Raw genomic sequence first — 26,554 nt, 5'->3', positions numbered from 1 at the left:
GCGTGGGTTTCCTCTGCGTGCTCCGGTTTCCTCCCACACTTCAAAAAGTCACTGGTAGGTTAATTGGCTGCTATCAAAATTGACCCTAGTCTTTCCCTCTCTGTCTGTCTCCCTCTGTGTAAGTGTGTGTCTATATTAGGGAATTTAGACTGTAAGCTCCAATGGGGCAGGGACTGATGTGAGTTCTCTGTACAGCGCTGCGGAATTAGTGGCGCTAGATAAATAAATGATGATGATGATGATGATGCTAGAACATGTGTTTGCAATCATAAGCAACTGTAAAAATGCAATTTATGTACAGTAGATGTTAATAACATCCTTAAATATTTTATGGGGAAAAAAAAAATGTTTAATGCTTTGTTATTAGTGACAGGTGACATTAATTGAATAGTTTTTTTTTCTATATCATCATTTATTTATATAGCGCTGCTAATTCTGCAGCGCTGTACAGAGAACTCACTCACATCAGTCCCTGCCCCATTGGAGCTTACAGTCTAAATTCCCTAATATAGACACACACTAACACACAGACAGACAGGAAGAGACTAGGGTCAATTTTGATAGCAGCCAATTAACCTACCAGTATGTTTTTGGACTGTGGGAGGAAACTGGAGCACCCGGAGGAAACCCATGCAAACACAGGGAGAACATACAAACTCCACACAGATAAGGCCATGGTCGGGAATCGAACTCATGACCCCAGTGCTGCGAGGCAGAAGTGCTAACCACTAGGCCACTGTGCTGCCCAATATGTTCTGCAGAGACTTTACCTTCCACATATGTATTGGACGTATCCTGCAGTGTGCTGTATGGATATGTGTATGGAGAGTCCACTGAGTGGTATAAATTACTTATGAAGAGAAATCCTTCTCTCCGTGAAGGATGCTCCCGGTTATGAGATGAATGGATGTGTGTCCGGACACTCTTAGGCTGGGTACACACTACAGTGTTATCAGATGATTATTGGGCCAATCACATGATAAACGACTGTTTGGCCCGATATCGCATTTGTGTGTACACTGTAAAGATGAACGATTATCATTCCAAAGCTCACGGTATGGTTTAGTTTGATTTTTATACTGAACTAAAAATCACATTTAACGATGTTGTCCCAATCCTCCAGTGTGTACGCACTCAGGACCAGCAGTGTCCATAAATCTCTATGGAGTGTGCAGAGTCACCATCTTTTCAGCTGGTGGTTATGACAGATGAAGAGCACAGATCTGAAGGTAAATCTTGTACAACATGTATAGTGTGTACACGGGAATCTGCTGCTGATCAGGATTTTTTTTATTTTCATTTTTATTTTAATCGTTGGTAAAATTGTTAGCGATATCGCATTGGGAAAAAATTTGTACAATGTGTACCCAACCTTAGTTTTATGATGAGAGTTGGAAATCCTGTTTTGGAGAAAGCTTCTAAAACCCAGGGGCAAACGCAGGATTTGTAGAGGGGGGTTTCCACACTACGCCACCAGTGGGCGTGACCAGCATGCATGGGGGTGTGGCTATAATATTAGACAGTGCTTGGCTGCTCTCCATCTCTTCCTATCCCCATAATATACATGGGCAATGCTGCGTGCACTACTGTTAGGGGCACGTATCTCTCCCTTTTCAAGCAGAGCCGTGTGAAGTGGGGGCAGGGTCCAACCACCTCAATTATACAGTGCCCCAGGCTTGGAGGGGATTTCCAGACACTAGAAAACCCCCTCCCCCATCGGTTTGCCTATGAAACCTTATGCGTTTCTTCACAAAGATGGCAATTTCATCACAGGTATAATGATTGTGATTCCAGGATGTTTAAATCCCTGCTAGACAGTCCAAGCTTTCAGATAAAACATGTGTCTACATATTTTTATACGCAACTGACGCATGAACTGTTAATATTACATTTATAATTTCTATGTAACAAGTGATTCCAAAAATCCCTATAGTGACTGCCAAATTCTCTTTATTAATCATCAAAATATCCCTATGATACTCATCTAAATTTCCCTATAGTTGTCACCAAAATATCCCTACAACAAATCACCAAAAAATAATCTCCTAAGTGTTCAACCAAAATATCCCCATAATAGCTGAAATATCTCTACAATAATCACCAAACTATCCGTACAAATTCCAAATTATCCATACAATTATCTTCAAAATATTCCTATAATTAATCACCAGAATACCTCTTTAGTAATCAACATAATAATATTATGGTAGTCACCAAAATATCTATACAATAATCATCAAATAAACCCTATAAAATACATACATATAAAAACTATGTTATGACATTTAATTGTTTTTATTTCTTTTTTAATTTTTACCTAGAAAACAAACTTTTGCAAGACAAGATATTAAAATAAGATTCACAGGAGGAAGAGGGAGACAGTTTCTGGTTTATGGCCGGCCGGAATGTCTCACTTGCAAAAAGCCCTCGACTTTACATATCCTCCGGGAGCAAAATTCAGGCTTCGGACACTACTGTCAATGGGGCGTCAGATGCACTCTATATGGGGAAGTTCATTTATTAAAGTCTTTCTACACTCCTCACTCTTAAGACATAGATATTGGCCAAACCGAGCTATAAATAGAAAAACAAAATTGTTGAAATTAATGAAGGGCGTGATCCTACAGTGGGAGTAGGTAGACGTTTAGGGCCACTATTTATGGTTTCCGCTGCAAGTATTTCTAGTCAGGCCAGTGGGTGTATACCGGGGGCAGTTTAAAAAATGGTGAGGGTATGCACCATTGTATGCGCGAGGCGAACAAATAGGCGAAAAATAAAATGCAATGCAAGTCCGCAGATATTAAGGTTCAAAAATGACCTTTGTTTACTTCCCAGAAATAAGTCTTTCAAATCAGAGATTATTCCATTTATAACAATGCTGTGGAGAGATATAAAATGACCCCCGGGGCCGGTGTGAGGCTCTCCAGCGCCCCCCTGCCCCTCTCCCCGCATGTGCGGATCTATAGTTTTACTGATACCCACTCTACTTATGATGAGCAGGGAATAACCGGCACCCTCCTGCTGTGTGTACCAAGCTTACCGCGTTCCGCCTGCCTTGAGTAACCCACAGTTTCACAAAGATATCAACAAGTTCATTTTACAACGAGTTTTAAACCGGATGAGCTACCACTTGTGCAGAGCACCAGGGCCCCTGCACACTCAAGGGCCCGCCTGCCCGACATTCTTTTGTTATTTTTGGAAGCTGATGAGTTGAACTACGTGTAGTGCACCCGGGGCACCGGTACTGGGGCTCTGAAGGGGTAGGTGGGGCATTGTGCTAAAAATATAACTTAGAAACACAAGGAGGAGAGTAATAAGCCCTATTTGCCCACACATTAACCATCCCCAGCTGGCACAGGACGGCAATACTCGCTGCCCGGTGTCACGGTCCATAGGGGCTATGTGTGTACAATAGCCATGGGTGACTTATGTTAAGACCAGTCTGTATAGAAAGGTAATAAAGCGATATACTTTTCCTGCAGTAGATTCCAGGTTGGAGCAGGTAAACAGAGAGCGAGGAGTGATGTCATCCAGTTGCTGGATATTTACCTGTTTATAAGTACCTGGCATCAGCCAGCATTAGATGCCAGATTACGGAGTTCCTCGTCAGTGTCTCGTGTTTCCAGTTTCTCTAATATTGTGTATCAGACCTTCACTGTGAACCTGACAATGCTTTATTGTATCCCGTGTATCAGATCTTGTCTTTGAACCCTGAACGCTACTATACTGCTACCTGTGAATCAAACACTGACTGTGAATTAATTGCTGACTATTAATCACTTAACCACAGGATGTTGGCGATGAGCTTAGTTACTTCTTATACGTCTCCTGAGTATCCCTTCCGGAACGTCGACTGCTATTTAATTTTACCCATGAACCAGTTACAGGCTATGAGTTTAACCGCTGTCCACTCTTTGCTTAAAATACCGGACTCTTGATGGAAGTATCACTATTCCTCCAGCACTGTACAAATCAATGACAATAACGATAATATTCAAATGATCTGATTGGTTACAGACCGTTCTAGATTAGCCTATCCTTGTGTGTCCCCATGAATTCTATAGGTTGTCTGACCAAATTTAAATGGTGGGCTTTTACGGTTTAGCGCCTACAGGTTCCAATGCTCCGTCACAGAGTATAGCCAGTACTGTCGGCTGGTGTATAAGTGTGGATAGGAAGCAGCGTATATCAGAACTGTCACCAGCACGTGTGCTATACTGTGCATTACAGATATTCAGCTATAAGCAGCATGGTGGCTCAGTGGTTAGCACTTCTGCCTTACAGCACTGGGGTCATGAGTTCAATTCCCGACCATGGCCTTATCTGTGAGGAGTTTGTATGTTCTCCCCGTGTTTGTGTGGGTTTCCTTCCACACTCCAAAAACATACTGGTAAGTTAATTGGCTGCTAACAAATTGACCCTAGTCTGTGTGTTTTAGGGAATTTAGACTGTAAGCCCCAATGGGGCAAGGACTGATGTGAGAGAGTTCTCTGTACAGCGCTGCGGAATTAGTGGTGCTATATAAATAAATGGTGATGATTATAAGCAATGCCTGCTAGGTGTCAGTACAGCCACAGTTTATCTTTGAGTGAACTATGTTCCATTTTTTTTTATTAAACATAAACAGAATAACACCAACAATTGACAGCATTCTAGTAAAATCACCGGGTATGTGTTAAAAATTAAAGAGATACTATGAAATGAATGTCAGATGTTACATTGTGAGGGGGCAATATTATGTAACAGCTACAAGGTTCATTTCTTACAGAGACCGTTGAGTCATCCACTTCCGTTAATGCAACATCTCAGCCTGAAACACAGGAATATTCCACAGACCTTTCTGTGCACATATCTGCTGCATGCTGAGTATTTTACAATAAATTGGATATATTAGGCAGACCTGATTACTGCAAAAAGGTTTCTTGCATATTTATTTTTTTTACAAATAGAAATTGTTCAGCGCAAAGTATGAAAATGTCAGAAAATCGGAATATATGCTTTTTCTCTGGCAAGTCTTTCTTATGTCATATTTTACTCTTTAATTGTACTTTTAATAATGGTGCAAATACAGAGGTCTCAACCTCACCCAATTAAATTTGGGAGAAATTTCTCTGCTCTCGATCTTAGAGCTGACTTTCCCTCTGCATTAAACTGAACTCAATTAACTAATATAAAAGGATTGTTTTATATCAGTGAATTAATTGAGCTAAAGTTATAGTCATTGGAAAATCAGCTCGAAGATCTGGAACAGACAAATATCTACTGGATAAACGGGTGAGTGTTTTCTCTGTGTATAATTTATGCTTTCAATGAAGATGGAGCAACAAGTCCCTCTTAAAGCTACATGCACTTTTATTGGTATATATTTACTAAACTACAGGTTTAAAAAAGTATAGATGTTGCCTATAGCAACCAGATTTTATCTGTCATTTTATAGAATGTACTAAATAAACTAGAATCTGATTGGTTGCTATAGGCAACATCTCCATTTTTTTCAAACCCGCAGTTTAGTAAATACAATTTAATATCATATATTTCTGATGCAATGCAGCCAATTATTTCATACCGATATCCATATTTTCTCTCAATTTCCCTCTAACCTTGTTTAGATGGATTTGAATTCTCCATCTGCACCTGTTTTGTAAATGTCACTCAATGTGTGATTGTATTTTGCTCAGTTGAACACCAGATGGTCTCTTTCACATTGCCATGATATAGACAGCAAAGCAAGCGAGACAGCCAATCAGAAAACAGTACGGAAGGGGGCGTGCTGACAACTGTACACAGAGACAGTCGTCAAGAAGCAGCTTTAGCTGGGTGTCTAAAAAAGGTGTCAACATCCCATCTAAGGTTGCAGAGACCATGCAGAATCCCCTATAAGGGGCTTTACTTTATGTGACCCAACAGCATAATTTATTTATATAGCGTCAGCATATTCCATAGCGTTTTACAATCGGGAATAAACACAGCAATAAAACAATACTGGGTAATATAGACAGGTATTGTCCTGCTCACAAGCTTACAATTTATGGGACAATGGTTTGATACACAAGGGTAAGTGCTACATCATATTGCATATTGGTCCAGCTAGAATGCAAAGGTTAAAAAGTGGGCTGTATGATCAGTCACACAACTATGTCAGAGGGTTGCTGTCTTGTGTTAGCTGTGTAGAGGGTGGTAATAGGGTAACCTAGGGAGGGTAAGATGGTAGTTGAGGAATATTATAAGCTTGCCTAAAGAGGTGGGTTTTCAGAGAACGCTTGAAGGTTTGAAGATCAGAGGAAAGTTTTATTTTGCGAGGGAGAGGATTCCACAAAGTGAGTGCGCCCCAAAAAAAGTCCTGTATCCGGGACTTAACATTTATTAGCATAAAGGATACAAGGTAACAAGACTTTGGGCGTCAATGTTTCACACACAACAACATACATGTCTGAAAACAGAAAACCAGTTGCTATTTCAGGATTACATCTTTATGTATATAATCCACTTTCCTTGACCTACAAAACGGTTGTATTTATGTAAATCCTTTTCTATAATCATTCTTGCAACCCAGATCCACGTTCTCTCATGCTTAACATTTTGCTTTGATGCCTATATTTAAAAGGAAAGTGGGGGCCAAAATGATGTTTAACGTTTGGGCAGACCAAGGAGGGCCTCATTTTGTCTCTATTTTCCATTTCTAAGTGCTGGAAGGTATGGACATGCATGATTATAAGATTATATTACTAGTCCTAAAACCGCATTACAAGACATAATAATACATAATACATAATAATACATATAACAAATAATAATATAGAAATTGTTATATAATAATAAGGTTTGCAGCAATATGTCAGGTCAAACGGAAAACTGCATATATATGGCAATAAACTGCAACAAGACAGTACTGTAGAAAGAGCTGATTGGTTCGTGTGAATTCCAGTCACATGATCATAGAGCAGGTAGCTAGAACGAACACTAATAGAATTTAGGGGGTAATTGTATCAAACCTTTTAAAAAGGAAAAGTGGAGATGTTGCCCATAGCAACCAATCAGATTCTAGCTATCATTTATCTATTACATTCCACAGAATGATAGCTAGAATCTGATTGGTTGCTATGGACAACTCCTCCACTTTTCTTTTTAAGAAGGTATGATACATTTACCCCCTAGGTCTTTTCACCAGGTACGATAACATTAGTTGTAAAATGTATCTTGCTCTAAGTCGTCCATAGCTACAAATGCCGAAATAATGACTGAGGAAGCAACATGTGAATTTACCGTCCAGAAGCCAGCTGTGAGTGGTCTTCTTCTCTAGTTCGGAAAGCATGACGCGGGTGATGAGGTCATCGGGGACGGGAAGACTTTGCTGCATATATTTCTTGGCCAAGACGCCAGCCTCTGTGGACAAGAGAAAAATTATTGTAAATTCTGTTACAAAAGAAGAATGTAAAATATATACAATATAAGGCCATATTCTGAACAGTGGGGTAGCATAATACCAAGTATGAAAGTGATCAGTGAGTCTTTATACGGATACATCAGCTCTCCAGTCTCAGCTTTTGTTTACTGGGGGTGGCCATGATTATCTATGTCACAGTAGGGGGTCAGAATTTATTTTCGTTCACCAATCCTTGCCCCCAGGGGAGGTTATAAGCTAGATCTCCCAACCACAGGGCAGAAACACACTCACACACCAGCCTCAATCTAGCTAGAAGCCAATTAATCTCCCAGTATGTCATTTGGCTGTGGGAGAAAACTGGGAGCAGCCAGAGGAAACTGAAGCAAACACGGGGATAACGTACAATAACGTAATACAGAAGAGCAATTTAAACATGTTTGGGATAGACATAAGGGTATCCTTACAAAGATTAAAGAAGCAAATAGGGTTTGAGGTTACCATAGGTTTATAAAAAAATGTTTCTATGTTACAAATGCCACACATTGCAATGCTACACCCTGCGCCAAAGCACATGAGGTACTATCAAAACCGTTTTATGCGCAACCACGTTACTGTGGTTAATTGTCCTTAAATTGGCACTTTCTTCCAATCAGAAATGATAACACCTTTCCCCCCCCCCCCAGTGATGGTCAAACCGTGACACTGTGCTACTGGCCTTGTAAAACCTTTGGGCCACCGGAGTAATAGCAGCGTTGTTTTTTTTATGTATATACCAGAGCAGAGCTTTACTTGCCAAAATATACATTTTAACCATCCTTTCAGTAACAAGAAAATGTCATTTCCAGTTGAGTCCATTCATCTCCAATACTAGACATCATATAGTCATGAACCGGGAATGAAAGAGACAGGACTTATTCCAACAGAGCAGAATATTCCTTGTCTTTTCTAAGATATAACATGAAAATGAGGTTCCAATGCTTCAAGCTGCAATGCAGACTTTGTCTGGGTCATGGTCTCTATTTCCTCTAACTTGCTATAGTCTTGTTCTCTGGAGAACCATGGGAAACGCCAGAATGACCTGAAGGCTGAAAAAGTGGCTGAATGACCTTAAAGGCAAATGTCCTTCACTTTGGACACCACCACTTTCTGTTACTGAACCATGAACCTTGCAGTCTCCTATAGTACTTACCCCCTAGAGCTCATTACAACTGTAATGGAACAGAGCTAGTGTTACCTACCTGCATACTATAAGGGGGAAATTCAATTGCTGGTGATGTGGCTCTCGGGACATCCCCGCGATATCTGGCTGTCCACTTTACCAGCCATTACGGTAGGAATACCCGCTCATTTTTCTGCACACCTTGATGGATTGCGAGAAAAAATTTAGCGGAGATTCCTGCCATAATATCGTCGCAATGTGTCTCCGTGCACGTTCCGGAGGCACCTCGTGCCGAATAAAATCTCCCCCAAAAAGTCTAAACCCAAAGGAAAAACCAGGGCTTACGACAAGCAAACAGGTGTCCCTTACCATCAACAGATCCTATAGAACTAGGAACAGTATGCAGTGACAGTAGCCAAAATATTTTACTGTAAACTAATTTAAATAAAGACTTTTTTTTTCTTTAAAGAAACCTACTGTGCATAGTTCAAGTGCTCCAAGTAACGAACAATACAGCCACAGCCCTGCTCACTACAGGACTATAGCTTGGAGGAGAGTCCACGGTTACCGTCCACACCTATCAGTGAGGGATTAACCCATCAGCGACCACTGCCATCTGCACATCCAGGAAATGTTATTCCAGGCAACTTTGGTTCGAGTGAATCAACACAATCGACAAAATGTTTTCTTTATCCTCTTGGAAGGATCCGTGGAAAACTCTGCTAAAAAGGTATTTAAAAAACGGATAGTCTAGCTAAGAAAAATATTGTGAATTGTCCAGCTTGTGAAATCCCTGTTTGGTTTGGATACAGAGAATAGTGCAACAAATTGAATTCAATTCCACAAAATCTTTTTTTTTTTTTATATAACAAGTGTCCGTGAGATATGGATTAAAAGAGGGGGATTATTATTAGTATATTATTATTATTCTTTATTTATATGGTGCCACAATGTTTTCGCAGCGCCGTACAGTAGACCAAAACAGGGTACAACACTACAGGGCAAAACAAGTAAAACTAAAACTCCAATAGCTCCAAGCATAGCAAGTAGTGTGACATTGGAAAAGAAGAAATGGTATTGAGACAGAAGGGAAATGGCCCCAGCTCGTAAGAGCTTACATACTAAGGGGAGGGGAAACGACAGCGGACATGAGAGAAGTCAGTGGAAGGGATCAAGCTCTCGAGAAGACAGGGAAGTGGGAGGTGAGGAGAACAAGGAGAAGGTTAGGTGGATGACTGGTAGGCTTTGAAGAACTGATGGGTTTTGAGAGCCCATTTGAAGGTGCTCAGATTAGGGGACAGGCGGATAAAGCGAGGGAGGTCGTTCCAGTAGAGGGGGGCAGCACAGGAGAAATCTTGAATTGTGGCGTGGGATGAGGTAATCAGTGAGGAGGAGAGGCGACGGTCATTAGCCAAACGCAGAGAACTGGCTGGAGTGTGTATGGAGAGGAGGTTAGAGATATAAGGGGCAGTGAAATGGGAGAGGACCTTGTAGGTGATGGTGAGGAGTTTAAAGAGCATTCTGTAGGAGGGAGCCAGTGTAGAGCAAGGCAGAGAGGGGAGGCAGAGGAAGAGCGGCGTTAACATGTAAAGAGAGCAAAAATGCCATTTACAGGGACAATGACCTCAAATCTTTCGCTCATTATTTGTGTTGTGTGCAGGAAAGTAAATGTTAGAACATAAAAGCTGAAAATATTTTATCTGTAAGTAAATATACAAGTTTTTTTATTATTGTTTTTATATTATTTTATAATAAGGTGAAGACATTTCAGTAGCAGAGTTTATTCAAAGCAGGCAATCTTCAGTGCTCCATTTTTGGTTACCTAATACAAAAATTACATTCAGTCATCATGTAATCTCAATATTAAAGCTCTTTTAGGAAGCAACTGAAACGGGAATGCAATGAGAACAGAAGTGAGTAATTTGGAAACAGAAGGAGTTTTGACTTTATCGGTCTGTAATATCATTGTAAGTATGTCTGGATTAGTGTGGTGCAATGGCAGTTTCTCATTTGTATATTGTGTGACTTGCTGGAGTTAATTGTCCATTCTGTATACAGTTCTTACAACTGCACAGTGAGATTATTACGGTCGGAAATTGTTACCACTGCCCTAGAGTTCACCTAGGAGAAGAGCAGTTTGGTTCACTGAAAGATCTAGAAGAGTTAGGACTGTGGATCGGATATACGTCCAAGCAGCTGTCTCTACAGAATTCACATCTCAGTGAGCATAAAAGTGATATTGAGTTTGTATAGTCCTGCGGAGGAGGCATGTTGTACAAGCAGCCACAGCGTTGATAGTCCAGCGGAGGAGGCATGTTGTACAAGCAGCCAGGAGGTTGATAGTCCAGCGGAGGAGGCATGTTGTACAAGCAGCCAGGAGGTTGATAGTCCAGCAGAGGAGGCATGTTGTACAAGCAGCCACAGCGTTGATAGTCCAGCGGAGGAGGCATGTTGTACAAGCAGCCAGGAGGTTGATAGTCCAGCGGAGGAGGCATGTTGTACAAGCAGCCAGGAGGTTGATGGTCCTGCGGAGGAGGCATGTTGTACAAACAGCCACAGCGTTGATAGTCCAGCGGAGGAGGCATGTTGTACAAGCAGCCAGGAGGTTGATGGTCCTGCGGAGGAGGCATGTTGTACAAGCAGCCAGGAGGTTGATGGTCCCGCGGAGGAGGCATGTTGTACAAGCAGCCAGGAGGTTGATAGTCCAGCGGAGGAGGCATGTTGTACAAGCAGCCAGGAGGTTGATGGTCCTGCGGAGGAGGCATGTTGTACAAGCAGCCACAGCGTTGATAGTCCAGCGGAGGAGGCATGTTGTACAAGCAGCCAGGAGGTTGATGGTCCTGCGGAGGAGGCATGTTGTACAAGCAGCCAGGAGGTTGATGGTCCTGCGGAGAAGGCATGTTCTCGAAGAATAGTTCATTGAATGTAGGGAGGTCGTCAGAGGGGATTCTATTGTGAGCGGTACAGGGGCAACGCAGGATTTGTAGAGGGGGGGTTTCCACACCATGCCACCAGTGGGCATGACCGGCATGCATGGGCGCGTGACTATAATATTAGACAGTGCTTGGCTGCTCTCCAACTCTTCCTATCCCCATAATATACATGGGCAATGCTGCCTGCACTACTGTTAGGTGCACGCAGCTCTCCCTTTTCAAGCAGAGCCTTGTGAAGCGGGGGTAGGGTCCAGCCACCTCAATTATACAGTGCCCCAGGCTTGGAAGAGGGTTTCCAGGCACTAGGTAACCCCCCTCCCCTCGGTTTGCATATGCGGTAAAAATCGAGAGTTGGTCATGAACGAACTAGAGAGGTCAGGTTTCTGCCAGGAGTGACTGCTCAGAGAGATATGAAGTGTATGGTAAAGATTACTGAATCGATGAGTGAAGGTGGATGAGTAGATGTTATTGTAATGTTGGTACTAATGAGTTGTCTACCAGTGATGATGGAACAGATCTTTTTGTCTGTTAGGAAAGGAACTTAATCATAGAACAATGATAACTATGACTTCCCGGTTATACCCTATTTAGAAAAAATAACAAATATGACAATAGGAGGTGGTATTTAAAGAATTAAATAAAACCACCTTTCATACGGACACTGCAGATAGGAGAGTATTTAACACTAGAAACTAATAAGCGAGATGTTTTATTTTGAAAAGGAACAATTTCTAGATCACCAGGACAAGATGAAGAATTGACTAAATTACTCATAGAGGAAAGCACTAATATGTAAATAAAAAGTTAACGTTTTAATTACTTCAGACCAATTTATTGCAACTGGAAAATAAGTGTAAAAGGCAGAAGAGTATCACATTCTGAAAAGTAAATAAGTTAGCAAGCATGCCCTTAAGCAAACATGTGAGAGCTGACTTGCATTAAGTATGACCGAACAAATCAGCTATCCTAGGTGGCATAACACTGGCTTCTGCAGTAAAGACAAAGCTACGCTGCGGTTCAGCGTTCCCATTTTGTTCTAAATTCAGGCGCATCTGCGACTCGAAGGAATCCACATTTCCCCTGTTCATGGCCATTTTCCTAAATATAAGTAAAGGACAACCTGCCCCATGCGCAGAGGTAAAACAGTGACATCTAGTAAACCACTCCAGAAAAACCCATGGCACATTCTTGAACATACCTTGTAATACGTGGGCCCACAAACCTGTTTGTGAACACGAAACGAGTACTGGGCTCTCGTGGCCTGCAGCAGCCCCCTTTCCCTTAAGGCAAGCAGGTTAATGTTACTTAATTGCCACCAGGGGCTAGATTTACTAAGCTGCAGGTTTGAAAAAGTGGGAATGTTGCCTATAGCAACCAATCAGATTCTAGCTGTCATTTTGCAGAAGGTACTAAATAAATGAAAGCTAGAATCTGATTGGTTGCTATAGGCAACATCTCCACTTTTCCAAACCCGCAGCTTAGTAAATCTAGCCCCAGGTCTTAATCAAATAGCCCCAGATCTTCACATAAAGGATAGATAGAGAAACAGACAAAAGAACAGGAACAAACTAATCATACTGAAGGGAGAGGGAAGCAACAGTCAGTACAGAATCACAATACAGGAGAACGGTCAGGTTCAAAGTAATGGTCAAGAGAGCTGACAGTCAAGCAAAGTGAAGGGTCAGGGGTAGTCAGTGTTTGTTAATCACAAGGCCAGGTATTGAATTACAGTACATAGTACCAGAAACTGAAGAGCTATATAACTGTGTAACGTGCTATGACCACAGAGGTTTGGAATACACGGGCGGAATCTGCAACCAAACGTAGAGTCGAAGAGTGGGAAAATTAACAACAGGGCAGCACCCTGTTTAATAAATACTCTAATTAGTGTTTTACCCTTTACTATCTTGCTATCTAGTCACCAGCAAAACCTGTGCCTGAACAGCTGTAGCTGTGTATAATAATAATTTTTAAACAATGAATAAATCAAATTAGTTACACTGTCGAATTTCACCTAATGATACTTCATTTTACATCAAGGACCAAGCGAATGTATCTCGATAGTTCTCTGTTAATGCTCACAAGCAGATCTGAGATCTTGCTGAACAAGTAACAGATGGAGCAGAGGGGTCGGAGTGTAACGCTCAGCGTGCACAAAATATTCTTACAAAAAGGAACACTGCCAATTATCAGCAAAGAATCCTCCCTATCACACTGGGAAGTGCTCTGATAGAAATAAAAACACCACCATAGTCTTCTGGTCAGAATAAAGCAATGAATCATTACCGTTAACTGTATGAAAGACAGTTTAAAAGAACTGTATGAAAGACCTTGACACAGCTGTCAATCTTTTAAGCTAAAAGGACAACTCCGCTTAAAGAATATTTTTTCCCCTGATAAACTCCCATAATCCTAAAACCAGTAAATACTTCCCCCAGGGCTACAACTGCCATTTCTCCCGGATCAATAGCAGATGCTGTTTTATTATTTCACGTGCCTATTTCTGCAGGAATGTGCCTGTTTTTATGCATTTACAGGAATGTTAAAATGTTACAGTGCAATGGTGGGAACAAGTCTATTCGTCCTATTTTTAATACGCTTTTCAGACATTAGTGCATGAAAAAAAGCATTGATGGTAAATAGGTATGAGTAAGCTTTTAAACTTTCCTGCTGGCACTCTTAGAGAAATGTTCTTTACAAGTACAGCCACTCACTGGACAGCACTCTGTATCTCTGCTGCAACCCCCTTTCCTCTACATCACTGGGCTCTCAGTGCCCATCAGAGCCCTAGAACCCCGAGATCATAGAGGCAGAGGGCTATTAGCATATTAGTCAGGCTGATTTGCATGTAAATGCCTTGGCTGGACCCTCTCCCGGATTGTGGAACTGTAAGAACCAGCATGCCTATGGCTGCCAGTATCTGCCGTGGCACATGTAGTTTCACAACAGCTGAAATAGAAAAAAAAATATGCACACAGATTAAATAAACCTTTAAGTAAAGATACCCATAACCCCATCTTTCACCACTATATTAAAAATCTTTTGTTCCAGTCAAAGTGGGAATCTTCATCCATAATGTAATCCAATTAAAATAAAATAAAATGAAAACAAATGTTTTCCTGTACGATGAGCTTGTGACTGGCTGAGCGGCTAATGACCCTCAACTGAGTATAATGTCAATCAGGGCTGAGGCTCCATTAGGACCAGCGACTGCCAAGTATTAGGTTTTTTTTTTTATTTACTCTGGATTACGTTGTGGAAGAAGATCCCCACTTGGACTAATTTTGCCCATAAGTTCTTGGTGCATCTTGTTTACGGCCAACTGTAAATCAGGATTCCCAGCGTTCTGGTGCTTTTGCACAATCAACCAAGGTGAGGTTAAGTGACTTATCATTAAGATCTTTTAAAAACCAGATCTCACAGAAACCTCTAGTGCGATTGTGACTAAAAATATGAAAGAGTCTTAAATCTAAATTCTAAGCTGATGTAATCAGAAAAATTGTAACATTCACAAACGTATACGGAAGAAAATCCCATATCGTGACAGAATGTGACATCGTATTTGATCTTGCTAGAAAGCATGACATCACATGTCTTGTGATGTGACGTTCCAAGCTTTGTGGATACCCCTGAAAAGCGCATTTTCAAGGGGTATCCGCAAAGCTTGGCTCAGATTAGCTCTCCGCAGTTACGACAATGGTGAAGTGGGGGGGGTGCACGTCCAATGTGCCATGTGAAGGAGAAGATGGACTTGTGCGCATAAATATTAATGCAGATCTACATTTTGCTCCGGTTATTAATGAGCTTCAGAGAGTTATAGGTAACACTACTTACTGCAACATGACTACAGGACGTGTTCAAATCATATTCCCGTTTTATTGTAAACACTTATATCAGAGTAGCAGCAGATACTGAGAATTGAAGCCAGGATACAGAGCTAAAGGATCAGTGATGTGAAGTTGTTCTAAACCAAAGACAAAACATTGACAAATATTGAAGCTTGAAAGTCAAACAGCTTCCTGTACAAGATACACATATTCTGGCCAATACGGAGCCTCTCAGGTGTTTTGGACTGTCCCTTATTGTGTATAATTCGTATACTGAGAGGTGCAGACATTATGTGAACTGAACCAATACTGATAACACTGCAGCCTATCAATGCCCTAGATCAGTGATAGGCAATCGGACACACTTCAGGGGCTGCTCCTCACAAGGGCCACACGGTATCATTAATAAGTTAAAACAATACAATTACCGGTAATTAAAAAAAAGAGACACCTATCTGTAAAAATATATCAGCAGGCAGTTTAATCAAGTGTTACAAGCTATAACAAAAATCCAGACAATAAGGCAGGAAGGAGCTGGGGCCCGCAGGTAAAGGTTTGGAGGACCATCAGTGCCCTAGAAGCAAGTGAAAGTGCATTTAAAGGTTTAATAATATTAAGTCCTCCAAACAGCTAACTCCATGGTAAGTAGGGACAGGTACCATACCTCCCAACTGTCCTGATTTCGGGTAGGCACGGTCAGGTACCTCTGGTGTGTAGAAACTCAGATGTGTTTTTAAGGTAGGGGGGTTTGAGGCAATCTAGAGCTTAACAAGCCACACCAGTGTAATGTGGACACGCCCCCTTACTTTATGCAGACACGCCCCCCTTACAGTATGCAGACACACCCCCTGACATTATGCAGACACGGCCCCTTTAGGAATTTTAGATGTTGGGAGGTATGGTATAGTTAAAGTGATCGGGGAATCTTCTAGTAAAAGAATAACATAGGAAACATGACTTTATTTCCCCCATTGACACAAAATATCCATGTGTGCTACATAGGAAATATTTTCATTGTCCTATGAGGTTAATGCTAACACCCATGAAATAAAAATAAATAAGAATCTTTGTGAAAGATTAGTAGACCACATAGCAATGCCTGAAGCGGTGTGTTTAATAACTGTATACTACAGCGGTGTTACGTCTACATTAATACCACTGTATAAACACCTGACTCTTCAGTAACTTGATAAACAGGTGTTGTCAATGTCACGTCTGTCCTCATTTATCCAGGAACAAACCATTGATCCTCTAATAAGTCACAACTCACTTTCGATATTGTCGGCAGAATAAAATGATTTCAATGCATATTATGAAGGCGCATCTGAGTGGCACCCGAATTTCAGATTTTAAACAGGACAATATATATTATATGACCGGAAGTCTATAAACTTGTATCATTCTGAAACTCACCTTTGTTTACACTGTACCCTCGCCAGTTCCCAATAAGGAGCACCTGTCACCTGTATATAGTGGGCTGGGTCCCTCCCAGAAGAGTAGGCATCCTGCTGGGCCTTGGTGGAGGCGGGGCGTAACGACAAGAGTGCATCTTTAAGCCCCACCCCCACTATGAAATGCTGTGAATTTTGGCATTTCATAGCAGGGCGGGCCATGGTGACGCAAGGTCATCACCCCCCCCCCCCCCTCCTGCACTTGGCACATGACCTCTCCACCCGGATCTCCCAGGGGGAAGTTTTAAAAGTAGGCAAGTGTTGGATACCTGCATTTTTTTCCCTTTAAAATGGTCCCAATAGGCTGCTGTGCCGAGTTTCGCCCCCCAGGCTAAAATTTGCCAGTCAGTCCCTGGATATTTGTGAAGTGAAAGGCAGGGGATGGAATTGAATGTGTTCCATCTGGAGAGGGGGCACTGTTTAAAGTGATAGTCATGCCCCTTTCCTGTCCTCCACGCTCAGTCTGGCGGCGTATGGGCACCCACACCAGCGGAGCACAGACATGGGTCTTCGGGACAGTAGACTATTCTCCCGGAAGTCCGGGAGAATTCCTTAAAATTCAGGAATTCCCCAGACTACTCCAGGACGTTACATATTTTTTACCTCATGGTCATTGGCTTCTGTTATAAACCAAGCGGCCGCACTAGGTACATGTCTAACGCATTTGTTCAAATGTTTAGGGAGATCAGGGATGGTCAGCGCAACTAAATTACCATTCAGGTGAGGGGGGAAACCTACAGCCTAATTATCATACATGCCTACTCTCCAGGAATATCTGGGAGACTCCCGTTTTGCATTATCACGGTCTCACCTCCGCTCTTCTACATAATGAGAATCTCATAACTGATCGCCAGGGGTCGGGGCCATGATAAGCCAATCAAAATCTCTCTATAGAAGGTGGTGCCTGCAGGTTTAATCATAACAGAAACGTGTGTCTGTCTGCGATGCATTCTTCACGTAGAGAGGACAAATTGAAATGATGAAAAATAGTTGTCACGTACCTGCAGGAAGCACAATATAATGTAATATTCTTGGATTATGTCTGTACATAGTTGATCTGCAGTTATTATCTCTATAGCTCCACTCGGCTATACAAACTGCAAGTTAATGTTTGAGATAATCCAGGGGGGATCCGTCTATTTATATAGTGTCTATCTGCTTTTCCATCTTATCATAGAGTGTGTGAAGAATAGATTGTATCTCTGTGTTCTACTGTTTCTTTAATCATGAAAGGATGTTGCAGCGATATTCCACAGCGCGTATTGTTTCTTTCTATTGTCTCTCTGGCACAAACCCAAAGCAAACTAATCCATCAAATGGCTCTTCCCCCAAAGCCGCAGGGAGGAGGTAGGATGGTGTGTCCTGTCTAAACACAGTGATTAATAAAGATGGGGACTGTGTTTACTGAAGTCCTTTATCATAGAAAGCCCCAGCTAATCGTCGCTTCTGCCTTTCTAATAACCCATGCCAAACACCGGCCTTGCCTACCACTCCAAACATTCACCGGCAACGTGCCGCTGCAACCTGTATCTTGGCTAATCAGACAGGGAAACTCTCTGTACTCAGTCACCAGCCAGTCACTAGTTAACAAGCCAAAGAAAAGGTTAAACAACTAGAAACCAGGTCATTAAATCTCTGGCCCCAAACAAGCGGCTCATTCAGAGCACATCAATCCGCTTACTAGTTTTCTTAGCATATGAACCATTTGGCCAACGTGCAGATCGACAAAGTGTTGTATATAAATACATTTTGTAGTCATGTACTGTAACGTTCGCTCCATCTGATGGGAGAAGTTGGGTGGAGTTGGGGCGCTCCCTGCTGATACGGATTTGTTGCATAAATCATCATTTATATAGCGCCACCAATTCCGCAGCGTTGAACAGAAAGTACTTGTCACTCACCTCAGTCCCTGTCCCATTGGAGCTTACAGTCTAAATTCCCTAACACACAAAGACACAGAGTAAGGTCAATTTAACAGCAGCCAATTAATCTACTAGTATGTTTTTGGACTGTGGGAGGAAACCGGAGCACCCGGAGGAAACCCACGCAAACATGGGGAGAACATATAAACCCCACTCAGATCAGGCCATTGTCGGGAATCAAACTCATGACCCCAGTGCTGTGAAGCAGAAGTGCTAACCACTGGGCCACCATGCTGCCTATATGAATGCCCCTACTTTTGCGCCAGCTTTTGGTACAAGGTTAAAAGACAGATTTACCAATGGGTGACAACTCCAGTTTTTGCCAGCCATAGGACTTATTTTAGTTTCGCCCTAGGCAATAAAGGGGTACTGCAATACATAAGCTCCTGAATAAAGAGGTGAAAAGTCGAATTTAGAGGGGTGCTGCGTGCTTTGCGCAAGGGGACACATCCTTTGACTTGCTGTTTTTCTGTCGCCAGATTAGGTCCTACAGTTATAATTTAATGCATTTTGCATCTTCCAGTTACACTTTTGCAGGAAAGCACATTTCACTCTCGTAAAAGACGCAGAAGTTAGACGCAGAATGATTTTCCAGGGAGCAGTTCTAAGGACCAGGAAGTAGGCATCCACAAGTGGCGGATCCAGAAGGGGGTTATCAGGGCAACCCCCCCCCCCCCCCCTCCAAGCAGCACACTACATACGACTTCCTAGCGACCGAGAGGCAGGCAGAGGATCCCGCCAGGTCCAATCAAAGTGAAGTAGCGGGCGGTGACCACCAATCAGAGTAAAGGACGAGCAGAGCTTTGCTAAATAGCCCCCTCCCCTAAACAAAGTCTAGGTCCGCCTCTGGCTTCCACCCTGAAATACGCTGGGGGGGGGCAAGTAGTTTTTGTGGTTTGTGAATGTAGTATCAGGACAGATGAAAGCAAAGGAACTAGTGTTAAGTCTAACCCTATTGTGTTTAAACAATAGATGTCCAAGACAAATAACACAACAGAATATAACAACAGAGTAAAAGAACTCCCTGTACTTACAGTTAATAATACAACAATGCCAGGGAAACAAATGTGAAATCTAATAACTATAATGCAACCAATGGGCTGCATTAAGGTTCTGCTCAGTGGCAATAGCTGGGTTCCATTAGGAACTGAAATGCAGCAGCGACAGTAAAGCTGAAACACTTCGGGGGGCCGCATGGACGGCTTTTCCCGGCCCCCCTATTGGGATTCCTGGACTTCAGTAGTCCCCGTATAATGGAAAGATGTTCATAAGACCATATCCCATTATACTAAAACACAGATATGTTTGTTAAATGAACTTGTGTTTAAAAATAAACTTCCCACACCCTTTTTCACAAACTAATAAAAATATAAATTATTCCAAGGGGAACTTCTTCTAGTAAAAATTGGGGACTCTTATTTTAATTAATGGGAAAAAAACGTTATATGAGGAGAATTTTTCTTGTAATCTGTGTGAATAATTCTTAATTTGTCACTCAAGGGATCTTCTTGTAATCCACAGGCCCAATAAAGTAACCAAAACACACACACACAACGGATGACGCAGACTGCCCTCCTTGGTGAAATGAGAATGCAGCCTGTCAGTTCAATAGTTATAAGGGTTATCACTGTGGCATGAGGTATTTTGTGCCTCAAGCCTTAGGGCTAGATTTACTAAACTGCCGGTTTGAAAAAGTGGAGATGTTGCCTATAGCAACCAATCAGATTCTAGCTGTCATTTATTTAGTGCACTCTACAGAATGGCAGCTAGAATGTGATTGGTTGTAATAGGCAACATCTCCACTTTTTCAAACCCGCAGTTTAGTAAATATACCCCTTGGTGATGTCAAGATCTCACAATAACAGAACTAATTTTTGAAGTGTTAAATGGCCTTTTTGAATTTTGCCACCTCCCTACAAACCTAAGGGCACACCCCGAATGGACCATCTAGTACAAGTTGTACTGTGCACCGAGAATGCCTCATGACGGAGGCTCAATTGCTGAATATAGGGTCAGGTCACAAAACAGCTACCGCCACCATGAATCATGTACACTTTAACGTGCAGAATGTGCAGGACTATGCAATATGAATCCTGCATGTGGACAGATTTTCAGTGAAGACGGACATTTTGTGGGCTGAGCCAATATGCATGGGATGCTAATACATACATAATGATTTATCTTAATTTAGAGCACCCCATCTGTGCCCCTCCTTCTATCAGCTGCTTTGTCTCACACGAGGGGGTAAATGTATGAATGTCAAATTTCTGCAATTCGCTGGAAATCGGCGACTTTACAGTGCAAATTTAAAGGGGCGATGGCTTGTAAAGGCAAACTTGCCTTTACAAGCCATCGCTGCTTTAAATTTTACCTGCAAAGTCGCAGATTTCCGGCGACTTGCAGAAATCGGACATTCATACATTTACCCCAAGGGGTTTACTCCAGTCTTCCTCTTTTCTGAATGTATCATAAGGTATGGCTGCCTGCAGCCACACTGACTGACTCTTCTGTTTAGTTTTAGTCCTCCAAAAATAAGCTGAGAAACTTGTTGACTACAGATCCCTCTGGGGCAATACGCCCAAGTGAGAAAATTATAACTCTTCAACAATCAGATCTTGATAAATGAAGTGAACAGGGTGTATAGACAGGACTGACAGCAGCATGGTACTCATCCAGTCAGCCTAAAATAGCCTGAAATAGTCAAGGTCACATCATGCAACACTACACACAAAGCACTACTGGCTTCCTCTAGAAGGCAACGCAGGATACATAAACCATAGAAGCTGAAGGTATGAGTAAATCACAAATGTATGCAGAGGAGTAACGAGATACCCAAAGGCCTCAGGGCAAATTTTCCACTTCACACCATAATGTGGTGACTAAAGCTAGTGACTAGAGTGCGAGAATTATCTGGTGGCTAATGCACACAACAGAGAACTATCTGGTGGCTAGTGTGCACAACAGAGAACTATCTGGTGGCTAGTGTGCACAACAGAGAACTATCTGGTGGCTAGTGTGCACAACAGAGAACTATCTGGTGGCTAGTGTGCACAACAGAGAACTATCTGGTGGCTAGTGTGCACAACAGAGAACTATCTGGTGGCTAGTGTGCGCAACAGAGAACTATCTGGTGGCTAGTGTGCTCAACAGAGAACTATCTGGTGGCTAGTGTGCGCAACAGAGAACTATCTGGTGGCTAGTGTGCACAACAGAGAACTATCTGGTGGCTAGTGTGTGCAACAGAGAACTATCTGGTGGCTAGTGTGCACAACAGAGAACTATCTGGTGGCTAGTGTGTGCAACAGAGAACTATCTGGTGGCTAGTGTGCACAACAGAGAACTATCTGGTGGCTAGTGTGCACAACAGAGAACTATTTGGTGGCTAGTGTGCACAACAGAGAACTATCTGGTGGCTAGTGTGTGCAACAGAGAACTATCTGGTGGCTAGTGTGTGCAACAGAGAACTATCTGGTGGCTAGTGTGCACAACAGAGAACTATCTGGTGGCTAGTGTGTGCAACAGAGAACTATCTGGTGGCTAGTGTGCACAACAGAGAACTATCTGGTGGCTAGTGTGCACAACAGAGAACTATCTGGTGGCTAGATTACAAAACAAAGCCCTATATGGTGTCTAGTGCACAAAAGAGCTCTAACTGGTGAATACTTTGGCAATGTCCAGAACATTTCTGAAGGAGTGGTAAATAGTACCGTGACACGATGGGCTTTATGGGGTTCCGCTAGTTGTCAGCAATTAGTTGTAGCTGACTACTCCTACTGGCCCCACTTGGCCAAACCAGCCACTCACCGCCTGCGAGTCTCATCTGTACACCCACCCTGTGTCCAGAATTGCAGGGGGGTATTGCTGCCACCACTAAGCTCCGTCACTAGCACCTAGATCTGCTTACCTTTACTGGGTAATGTGTAGCTGCTGCTGCACCTCTTTGTTGGTTGCTCCGGCTGAGTCTTTCCTGACCACTTAGTCTGGATCAAAACAGCTGGGTAGTAGCAGGATGCTGGGCTCAAAGCAGAACTTGGTCATAAGAACATAAACTGTTATACGAACCAAGCTTGGCTGACAGCCATATATATGTATACAAATACATATGCGCTATACATAGTATAACATTTTCCCCATCATGTTTGGGAAGGAGAACTCCGAATCAAGCTGTATATAGGAGGTAGTCATCAAAGGTACAAGACTTTCACCAATGACTTTCTCCTTTGTGGGAGTTTTTTTCTTGAAGACACCATGAATCCTTTGTGTGCCACGGCTGAGGTTGTGGCCGACGGGGGAAGAGTAGGAATTTCTTGATCAACGGTTGTTCTTAGCGTGTGATTAAGATGTTGGACTGTCAGATTAGGACAGGAGAATGTTGAAATTGAGCAGAGAAGTTGTTGTAGAGAGGTGGAAACTTGAAAATTAATAAAACTAAGGTTTCTGTGGGTAAGAGGAGGCTTGGTTAGAGTGCAGCGAGATTAAAGCGGTGGAGGAGATATGGCAGATGATCACGTGATGGTCCAAGAGAGGGAAAGGAATTCCAGAGACTGAACAAAAGTCAGGAGAAAACAAGAGGAAGGCAGTGGCCATCACGATGAGCAGGAGCGTTGGTCCACGGAGATAGGCCAAGAGAGGAGCATAAAGGAAGTAGATCTGAGTCACAACAAAGATGTGGATCATCAATCAGGATGTTGACATCACCTAACATTATGGTGCAGATATCAGAGGATAAGACATGAGGGAGCCATGCTGAGAGATCAAGGGTGATCCAAGGGGACAAGAGCTCATAGCAACACGCAGAAAGCAGGGGGTTGAAAATCTAGATAGTATGCATTTATAAGATAGGAACATGAATGAAGGAAGAGGTGGAAGAACTTTGGATTTGTACGGTGGGACCCCCCATCACTGTCTGTTTCCTCTGCCTAAAGTCTGGGGGAAGTGTCAACAGACTGCAGGTGCGACAGTTTCTGATTGTGTGAACCATGTTTGTGATATCCGAAGAAGGTTGAGCTTGTTTGAGAGGAAGAGGTCATGGATGGAGGTTAGTTGGTTACAGACATTCCATAGGGCACATTTAAAGGATTTTGAATGTGACATGAGACAGGTGATATGGATTTCTATAGTATACAGGATTGGAATGAATTGCATAAAAGGTGTGGGAGACTTGGATTTGGGGGCTTCTAGGAATAAATGGATTAGAGTAAGGAAGATCAATGTAAGATTTATAAGGTTATTTTGTGCTAAGAGGTTGAGTATACCGCAGTTAAGGTACAAAAGATAGGACTCATAGGATAAAGGGGCATGATATAGAGGAGTATCCGAGTGGCAAGAGACCAGGGCAACTAACCAATAGGAAATAGTGAGAAATAATATCCGCAGCTACATTATCCAGGGCAGAGAGAAGGTGAATGTAGTTTCCAGATACAGTAGATGAAGATTTTGGTCTTCCGATGTTGTTTAGAGCTTGTTCATGTTTAATGTAGAGTTTTTCTCTTGAAAGGCCCAGTTTTGAAAGCCTAAAATGACCATTATTCATAACACAAAATTGTGCATTCTAGATTCTACCCCAATTCAGGAAGACCAGAAGAGACCTGCAGCGGATCACAGCGGTCTCTGATATTCAGCTAAGGGGGAGAAAAGCTATTCATTGGTTCCTCAGCAGCCATTGAATTATTAGTGAATTGATAGGCTGCATTCATATTAGCTCTGACTATGAGCCTTCTCTCTGTAGGCAATGGGTGATCTTGTTTTCAACCCAAAAACACCAAATACAAACCAAAACCAAATGAAAACTAGAATAAAAAACAAAAACAAACAAACACGACATGTATCGAGGTGGCATAAGGAAATAATCTTCCCATACACAGATTTGAAATAAGAAATGCAAATTAGACATATACTGATTTTTACTCAATAAAATTGAACATATTCAATTTAGCCAAGTAGGGAATTTTCCATATTTTTTACCTCTGAACTGTCAGTACGACCTTTGCATTTAAAAACATACGAGAGTTGGCACACTGCATTTTTAGTTAAGTTAAAATAAATCATAGATATAAATAATTAGCCAACTGACAAGCGGGACAGGGCGCACAGCAAACATATTTAACAAGAGCTCCACCAAAACTGGATTTTTTATTTTTTTAACAATAAACAATATTGTAGAATAATACAAATAAATACATATCCAAAAAGCAAATATAAGACAGCTACTAAAAAAATGCAACCCCTGGGAGCAGACTGTAACATTTATCTTAATAAAGGCTCACCCTCAAGGCTGACCAAATAGGAGATCTGTTCATCATACAGATGGAGGACAAAAAAATGGAAATGCCAATATAAAGTCACTTAATAGGGCGTTTGACCAGTGCGACCAGTATGTCCCATGGCATTGAGTCTACCAATATCTGGAATTGTGCAGTAGGGTGGGAGAACCATTATTCCACAAGAAAGTCAACCCTCATGTCAGGAAACACGATCACTCAGAATGATTATGTAACGATTACCATTGTCCTTGTCTTCCCAAACCTAGTACGGAAAATGCACCTACAACATTGCAGACAAGCACTCAGGGCTGTAGAGTTTTTTAGGTTGGCACCACATGTGCGCTCGCCCGTTTGTTAAGAACACTGTGAAGGATAATTCCTCTGACCATATTACCTTCTTCCACAGCTCGGCAGTCTATTGTCTCTGCTGTTTGCACCACCGAGCTCGCTAACGTGCATTGTCAGGTGTGATGAGCGGTTTATGCATTGCAACCCGATATCCTGCTCTGCAGAGCGCAACAGGTTGAAATTTACAATAAATTGACTGCAGTTACACGCTGGTTTTGTCGAGTTTAATGCAGAGCAATCATCACCCTGGAAAATTCGTTCCTCACGACTGTTGACCGTTGCGGATGATGTTTTTACCAGGGAGTTCAATGCTAATATTACCTTGGACACCGTTGCTCAAGAAATATCACCTTGAGCTGTCTTGGTCACTGAAGCACCAAACGCGCCCCAAAAATCACCCCTCTTTCAAAATCACTAAGTTCTCTTGCAGCAATCCTAGTAATAATTAGAGGCAACCAGAGCAGTCCAGTATTTTTATACATGCCCCTGAGCATGCTTGGATGTCATCTGCCTAATTAGCGCACAAACCCCCCTATGCCCTTGCTTCCAACATGCTTGGTGTCCCTGATTTACTCAGGTGTTTTAATTTTTTTGTCCACTACCTCCACATTCAGTTCAGCTTAAGCCTGGGCAATAAGAAAAGAGGAATTCTCACTTTCATTTGTATGTATCGTTACCACATGGGGGATTCACGCCCCCTTTTTCAGGTCAACATTATGAGAAAGCTGTATGAAAAGTGAAGACAGAGTTTCTGTAAGGCCAAATCCGTCATCTTGCCTAGAAATATACAACAACACTCGCTGCATTATGCAACCACTGCCTCACACCAGTCTGCTATAAAAGAAGAGATTAATACTTAAAAAGGGAAAGTCTTTAAATATTCACAGTGCTACTATTACGCAGCTGAGAAAGAAATGTAGAGTAGCCTACAATATTACCAACATTGGATAGCTACAAAGTTCCACTCTAGCTGTGAATCCTACTTATAGGATATATAGCAAATGCCCTGATCTAGGTTCCATGAATAGTGAACCAATCCTGTACAATCCTCAACATTATTCATAAAGAATCCTTGTTGTATCAGTTCTGCTATATTGTGCACAACAGGTGTAGACAGGAGAAGTGGCTCTGTGATTAAACCGGTAACAAAAAAACATTTTGAGAACTGAGATTTGGCTCATTCTGACCTTGAAAAAGCAACTTAGTCTAAGGGCAGCATGAATGACAGTGAATGGTTGATTGAAAAAGGAAACTATTTCTGTTTAAA

General features: G+C 42.1%; 1 protein-coding gene across 1 annotated transcript in view; it reads right to left on the bottom strand.

Moving 5' to 3' along the window:
• Positions 1–26,554, bottom strand: part of AK4 (adenylate kinase 4) — a 42,566-nt gene that overhangs the window by 14,446 nt on the left and 1,566 nt on the right. Inside the window, exon 3 of the mRNA XM_075181833.1 lies at positions 7,264–7,383. Within this exon, the coding sequence (XP_075037934.1) occupies positions 7,264–7,383 (120 nt within the window). The remainder of the gene's footprint in view (positions 1–7,263; positions 7,384–26,554) is intronic.

This window comes from Mixophyes fleayi, chromosome 8 (assembly GCF_038048845.1).
Source record: "Mixophyes fleayi isolate aMixFle1 chromosome 8, aMixFle1.hap1, whole genome shotgun sequence".
In the NCBI taxonomy this organism is placed as follows: Eukaryota; Metazoa; Chordata; class Amphibia; order Anura; family Limnodynastidae; genus Mixophyes; species Mixophyes fleayi.
Note: the sequence above shows the minus strand (reverse complement) of the source record. Positions and strands in the feature narration are given on the sequence as shown.